Source organism: Neophocaena asiaeorientalis, unplaced genomic scaffold (assembly GCF_003031525.2).
Source record: "Neophocaena asiaeorientalis asiaeorientalis breed wild unplaced genomic scaffold, Neophocaena_asiaeorientalis_V1.1 scaffold703, whole genome shotgun sequence".
Lineage (NCBI taxonomy): Eukaryota > Metazoa > Chordata > Mammalia > Artiodactyla > Phocoenidae > Neophocaena > Neophocaena asiaeorientalis.
Window position 1 is genome coordinate 3,390,244 of NW_020174434.1, and position 7,699 is coordinate 3,397,942.

Below are 7,699 nucleotides of genomic sequence, written 5' to 3' on the forward strand. Positions count from 1 at the left end.
GTGACAGATAGGGACCTTTTTAAATGGAGGGATTTGAGGTTTCTAGGAATTAAGGAAAGTACTCACCACAGGACCCTTAAGTAGCAAGATATGGATTCAGATTCCAGGCCTGTCATGTTTCAAAACCCGGCTCTAAACCCCAGACCTCTAAAACCTCTCATCAAGGCAGTTCAGAAATGCTTCCAGCTCGGTGCTTTGTGAAGACCTAGAGGGGTAGGATAGGGAGGGTGGGAGGGAGACGCAAGAGGGAGGAGATATGGGGATGTATGTACACGTATAGCTGATTCGCTTTGTTGTACAGCAGAAACTAACACAACATTGCAAAGCAATTATAATCCAGTAAAGATGTTAAAACAAAAAAAGAAAAGGAAAGGAAAGGAAAGCAATGCCACCAGACTTCAGGAAATCTCCCAGGACCGTGATCTCTGTCCCCTGCTTAGACGTTGGTTTTCCACAAAAGTTAAACAGAACATAATAATTGTTGGAAACTCTTTCATGAAAATTCAAACCAGTGAAATGGGCTCCCAAGATTTCACCTATATTCCAGAAAGACCACATTCTTGTCTCATAATTTTATCAAAATTCTTCTAAGTTTGCTGGAATCTAGCCTCAAGACAAAGATGCTGACGTGATGGTGTATTTTACACGCTTCGCTGTATATTAGGTACCGCCGATGGGGTGCTCCTGACAAGTGAATTAAGGGGGTTTAATTGGAAATTCGAGACGTGCTATTCTCTCCCACCGTTCTCTGGGTTTTATAATAGGGCAGTGATCTGCAAACCGCCAACCCTGAAATGGATTGTTTTGCTTACAACTCCACTCACTTCTCAAGGGAAACGTAAAATCTCGGTGTTGGAAACAGGAAGTTGCGTAGCACATTTTTCACCCTTCCTACCGCGATTATCCAGAATCAGACCTCTTGATCAAATAGCTCTGGGGGTGTACCGGGGGTAGCTCCCCAGGAAGAGCTGCCCCAGCCTCACATACAGACTCTGGCAGGAGGTACCTCCGTGACACGCAATCACGTCTGCTCTCTGACACTTCCAGTGTCACATGCAAGTAAAAATGAGACATTTTATTTAATACGTGAGAGAAGACTGCTCCTGTATTAACCGACGCGTTTCCTTTGCACAATGTATTCTCACACTACAGAGAGGCCCAGAGCCATTGCCTGAGGGGCCTTGTGGAGACGCGGCCCCTCTCTCAGCAAGCGCCCGTTCGGCAGAACATTCGAACCGGTAACGGTGGCTTCAAAGAGAGCCTGAATGCAAGCAAAGCTCGGGAAACCTTAAAAGGCAGCTGCACCTCAGGGTCCGAGAACTGAGGGACATCCTCTGGGCCTCTTAGGAAAATGCGATGACCCTCTCTTCACACGGCTGGTCCTCAACAGAAACTGCAAAACACACCCGGGAAAAGAGAAAGTTTTAAACTGTTCAAATCTGAAAAGCTGAAGAACTGTGACATGAAGAACTTGTCCAGAAATCATAACAGAAATTCACTTGGAAAATCTGACGACCCTCACAGCCCAAGGATTCAGTTTTCACAAGAGATGTTCTCCGTGTGGTTGGAAGCCCAGCAATTTAGAGGAATGTGTGGCGAATCCTCGTTAAATGATAAACTGCCTCATGGTTTAGTTGTTTTACAAGTCAGGATTTTTATGCATTTATCGTGATTATTTTTATGCATTCTTATCTTGAGCTATACCTGAACTTCAACTACGGAAGAATAATTACGTTGGCCACAGCCTTGATGGAGACCTCCCGTGTGCCAGGTTTTTTATATACCCTGACTCAGTCAATCCTAAGCCCTAATTTTGAGAGATTGCCATAAAGACCTGGTCACATATAAAACGTGGGGGAATAGCGGCCTCCACCCGAGAAAGGGTGAACCTCGTTTCATTCCTAGCAGTATTTGTTATTATATCCTTTATGACCTGCTTTCCGGGGTGCATTTGATAAAAAGGAAGACTTTGTTGTTGATGTTCTGGACCTTGTAAGACGCTGGCAGAGAAGCACCTTGAGGACCTAAGACGCTGATCAGGGGTCATGGACGAGAGAGCCATCACTCTGGTTAAGGTCACCCCCCGTCCCCCTGGGTAACGGTGGGAGCACAGCAGGGGGAAGAGGGAAGACTTGAGCAGGTGCTCAAGACCAGCTCATCCGTGAGCCTCGCTTCACACCTAAGACAGGTCCGTGGGGAGAAACGATTCAGAAGGAGGATTATTAAAGGGGAAATTAAACTGAGCACGATGACACGCCCCTCCTGCTGCTTTTATGAGGAGACATAACGCCGTGGGAGAAATGCGATTCTTCGCAGGAAGATGCTTTACTCTTGAGGATCTTTTTTTTTTTTTTTTTTTTTCCATTTCGCTAAAAACAGCAGCTGAGACTCAGACCCCCAGTCTCTCTTTGCTTTGTCTTCTCGACTCCTGGGAGGCGAGGAACCCTCCGTGGAGGGTCTGCAGCATTCCAGGTTGTCTGGGGCCTTCCGTCCCAGGCGGACTGGACCCCTCTCTCTACAGAGCTGGACAGCGGCCCTCCAAGTTCCCCCAGGTGCCGTGCGAGGGACAGGTGTGGTGGTCCTGTAGCTTCACTTGCCGGGTTCCTGCTCGTCCCCTAGGGACGCTCAGCCGTGGGATACCAGTGTCAAACACCAGAAGTATCGGGATCTTTCTGACACTGGCGAGGCCAGGTGGCCAGCAGCCAGCCAGGCGAGCTGGCCTTGAAAACGCCCCTTGTAAACCCTGACAATTGCCCCTGCAGCCCAGCCAGGGCCCCGCTGGTGGCTGCACAGCCCCCCTCCCGCAGGACGCGGCCCAGCCAAGCTTCACGCCCTGGCCATTCAGATGGGGGGACGTGTTTATTAGTTAGCTGTCAATATTCAGAGAGCCTCTGTGACCACCCGCCTGAAGTCTGTCACTGCTCCCTCATCCTCCCACAGGGGACACCTACCTCAGCACCCACCGAGTTGGGTTTTTGGTTACCGGTCTGTTACCAGTTTTCCTACCCAAAATCTAGGCTTGCGGAGGGCAGGGACCCTGTTGGCCTCATTTTCAGATATGTCAGCAGGCTCCTTCCCAGACTGATGGGGGAGAAAGAAAGAGGGAGCAAGACAGAGGTGCAGACAGAGACAGGGAATAAACACAGGAGACAATTCACGGGCTGCACTGCGTAAATCCACGTCCAGGACGAGATGGTTTCGGCTGGAGTCGTGGGGGGGGTCGGGGGTGTCACACCCTGAGGCTCTGGTTAATCGTCCCAGGGAGACGGAGCCTTTCAGTTTGGGGGGCCTGAGTCCCCCCAGTTGATTTTTTCTGTTTTTAGGTGCCTTAATTGTAAGGAGGGTGGCAGTGGGGATAGAAGGCACACAAACTGTGACTCTAGTTTTTAATTCACGAGTATCCTCTCCCAGCAAATTCGGTTCCAAATCTAGAAAGAGCGACACCGCCAGGTTCTACCTGTAGTGTTCCCAGGTGCAGCGTCTCTAAGCCCCTCCCCTCCGCCCTTTCAGGCGTAGAGAACGATGAGGAGATCAAGCAGCTGGATGAGGAAATCAAGGAGCTGAACGAATCCAACTCCCAGATGGAAGCCGACATGATCAAGCTCCGGACTCAGGTAACAGTTTCTGAGGCCTCAATCGAGCCGCCGCCTGCGCTGACGCCGCGGAGCCGAGGGCTGCCGCCATTTCCTGTTTCCTTGCCCGGTTTTCCCTTTACTTATTCACCTTCTTTCTCAGTGTCCTGCTGAGATCATTTCAGTGGCAAAACTTGCTGTGACAGAGGGGCCGCCGGCCGGCTAGTTTTCCCTCTTGTGTTGGTATTTTTAATGACACGTGGTTATGAGTAGACGGTCCCGAGGAGCGCTGCTCCTGCAGCGGGCGAGCTCTTTCCCCCCGGGATGCAAAGGCCCTAAGGTCATCACGCGGTAAACAGGAACAGGGAGCTTGTTCCTTGGGTTCCCGGGGGCCGCTGCTATCCGTGGCCTCACAAGCCTGCCCGGAGGGGAGGGGTGGAGCCTTTATTGAGCACCTACTAGATGCCCCATTCCAGGGGCTTTGGTCCTATAGCCCAGGTGCCCACAGCGGTCCACATGGTAAGTGTCCACAACTCCCGCTGCACCTGACTGCTCAGCCAGGGCCGCAGAGCCATGGGCCCAGCGCACCCAGTTTGCCCCTCCACAGGCCTTCCCCGCCCCGGCTCTGGGAATGGGGAAGCACTGCAGCCACTCACAAGTGAGGCCAGGGATTCCTGTCCTGTTCGAACCCACGCCCTCTGTGGCCTGGACCTGCCCAACCCCAGCCATCCCCTCGGGGCATCACAGACTTACTGGGATTCTTGCCCATGGGCTTAGGGGGCAAGGACAGGTCCCTCCTGGTCCCCGTCCCCGCGGGCACAGCCTCTCCAGGGAGGGGAGCCCTCCAGCTATGCCCCCACCAGGGTCACCACAGGGACTCCAGGGCTACCCTTTCATGCCCTCGGGCGGATGTGAGGCTGAGGTTCTCTGCCTGGCCGTTCTGTCCACTTGTTCGGACACCAGCCCACCTGCTGACCACGGCCTCACCTCCGGCTGTGCTGCAGCCAAAGGTGTGCCTGAGACAGGCAAGGGTTTTACTTACCTTTAATCCAAAACCACAGCAGGAAGGGTGGAGGCCGTGCCACTGGGCTTTCTGGTACCCCTCACCTCCAGCCGGGTCAGTGACACCGGGAGGGAGAGGACCGTGCTGCTGCGTTTTGTCCAGCGACTGGAGGTGAAGACAGAGCTCTCCAGGCCGCACACCCCGGCCACACAGGACACATGCATGGCCCCCAGAAGCCCCGTAGCACGGCCGCTGGGATAGTTAGGGAGCGACGGTCACCGCGCCTGATAGCCCCGGAGCCCAAGCCCCAGCTGTCAGAGCCCAACTCTTACCTGTGTTACCTGAGGGCTCCAGTGAGCCTTCAGTGTGAAAATAGCTTCTGATTCTGCTGCTTCAAAGGCACTGAATGGTCAGTCTGACCCGCACCTCTCTCATTTTACAACTGCAGAAACTGAGGGAGACCAGGGTCCTCGCAGGGTCCCAGGTCCAGAGCCTGGACAGAGTTCACGGCCTCTCCATCGAAAATGCTCAGAACTGGGGCCTTCCCTGGTGGTCCAGTAGTTAGGACTCTGCGCTTCCACTGCAGGGGGCAGGCGCTCGATCCCTGGTTGGGGAGCTAAGATCCCACAAGGCGCACAACATGGCCAAAACAATAAAAAAATAAAACAAAATGCTCAGAACAGTATGAAGAATTGTATACTTTTTTTATATCATCCAATCAGTGATTGCTGAGCTCTGTGTTTGTCTCTTATAAATCTTATCTTTATCCTGAGCCAGGTCTAGCTTTCGTACAAACAGGCACACACCATCCTAGCGGCCTCCTCCCTGCACTGCAGGAAACGAGATGTCCCTCAGACACGTAGTCGGAGGACACGCTGCCAGTGGCAGGGAGAGGAGGAAGGTCCCCATCCCCAGGCGGAGGACCCTGAGCCAGGGCCGGGGGCACAGAACCAGCCGCGTGCCCCGCCCTCCCCCTGGCTGTGAGCGGGGAAACCCTACCTGAGACATCGGAGTTTAGAGCTTATGAAGCAGAGATTCAGGTGACTGGGGGCAGCCGGTGGTTACAGCGTGAAGGCACTAAGGCGGTGAGCTCGGTGCACGTCCGGCAACTCTGTCTTGTTTCTACGCATCCCCTGTGATGCTGACCTGCGGCTGCCAAGCTACACAGGTGCGGGGGACCCACAGAGCCCGGCACACGCTCTGTGGCTGCCAGGAGCCCCCGTACCCGTGTAACCAGCCTTGACTACAGCATCCAAGCTGCCTATTCGCTTCCACGACTGTGTCCCTGCAGCCCACGCAGATGGGGGCAGCCCTCCTGCCTGGCCGTGTAGTAAGTGCTGGTTGTCTGGTGGCAGGTGGAGGCCAGAAGGTGCCACGGCAACTGTTAAATTCTCTCTGGAATATTAGAGGAAGGAAGAGCTGCCCAGGAAGCCACGGTAGACCTTTATCCGATGGAGGGTTGCAGAGATGTCATACATGCCGGTAGAGACGCCTGCCTCGACCCTGAGGAGAGGCAGTGACGTGCCTCACAGATAAATCAATATTTCAAGACTTACCTGTGCAGAATTAAGTTCAGGCTAAAAAGAAGATGTATTAGTCGCCACAGTGCATAAGAGACTAATCCAGATAAAGAATCCCATCAGGCCAGCGGAAAGGCCAGGGCGGGACGAGGACACAGTCCTCATGTGATCCTCTATGCACAAGGACAGGCAGAACTTTTTAAAACATTGAGTGAAAGTCGACACAGCCCAGGAGTCAAGCCCACGCTAACGCGTGAAGCCCCTTTCGGAAAGACAAGCCCTTAGAGTCCAGTTGCCATGTGCTCAAGTGTGATGACTCAACGCACACAAGACAATGACCCTGAAAATGACCTACGCTTCACGTGGCAGCCTCCCGATTTAAGCAGAGAGGTTCTTCCTCTGCCTCGGGAGCTGAGGCCTCTCCCTGTGGGACCGGGCGCTTGCTCCCCAGGCCGGCTCGTGTTACATGTCCCGCGCATCTGTGTGTTTCAGATCACCACCATGGAGAGCAGCCTGAAGACCATCGAGGAGGAGAACAAAGTGATCGAGCAGCAGAACGAGTCCCTCCTGCACGAACTCGCCAACCTGAGCCAGTCCCTGATCCACAGTCTCGCCAACATCCAGCTCCCGCACATGGTAAGTGACTGACCGCGCGGAGCAGCCACCGGAGGCCTCGTGCGGTGCGCATCCCAGAGTAGATGTCTTTTTCTTTTCTATTTTCACCGTTCTTCGAACTTTGGATATTTGCGGTTACCTCCCCCAAACCATAACATTGATTGCTAGAGACTCTGGCGGGGCTGAACCAGTAGATCCCCTAAGATTAAGCCTCTCTGAAAAGGCCTTTTAACTATGCTAAGGACAGTGGCGATATGCTATGATACTATTTTATGCTGATGTGAATATCCTATTTAGAAAGTAAAAGTTGCATATGAACTACTATTTAATATCTCGTAGGATCCAATCAATGAACAAAATTTTGATGCATACGTGACTACTTTGACGGACATGTATACAAATCAAGATCGTTATCAGAGTCCAGAAAATAAAGCTCTACTGGAAAATATAAAGCAGGCTGTGAGAGGAATTCAGGTCTGAACAGCTGCTGTAGTGATGGAATCTTGCTTAAAAAAAGGATGCCTCTTGTTCTTTGCTGCTGTAATTTACCAGAAAGTGTTATATATTTATTTCTGTTTGAAACAGTGTTATGCTTACAAGACTTCATAATGATTTCATGTCTTGCTTTAAAGATAGTACCTACAGAATAGTTTTGGAATACATTCACATTTTTGTACGTTTTCATATAAGCTGACATAGTGTGATATGCCATGTAACGTTTATAGCTGCTAATGTATGCACATTTGAGGGTATATATATTTCTGAAGAGGTAAGCCGATCAAAATAAATAGAGTGTAAATTCTTTTTAATGCCTTTAGTGATTAAATGTTTTAGTATTTTGAACTGAAATGGACAAAAAACAAAAACAGCTTTGAGTGATCATTTGGTGGTCCTGCAGCCACCCTTTAGGTGTTATCATTTTGCCTCACGTTGGAGGATTTTACGGAATTTAAGAAAAACATTTCGTGTGCATATTGTTTCATAGCAAG

General features: G+C 51.5%; 1 protein-coding gene across 1 annotated transcript in view; it reads left to right on the forward strand.

The window, feature by feature from the left end:
* Positions 1 to 7,190, forward strand: part of MYT1L (myelin transcription factor 1 like) — a 136,211-nt gene extending 129,021 nt beyond the window's left edge. Inside the window, exons 19-21 of the mRNA XM_024756918.1 lie at positions 3,511 to 3,614; positions 6,588 to 6,731; positions 7,050 to 7,190. Coding sequence (XP_024612686.1) covers positions 3,511 to 3,614; positions 6,588 to 6,731; positions 7,050 to 7,190 — 389 coding nt within the window. The remainder of the gene's footprint in view (positions 1 to 3,510; positions 3,615 to 6,587; positions 6,732 to 7,049) is intronic.
* The last annotated feature ends 509 nt before the right edge of the window (positions 7,191 to 7,699 follow it).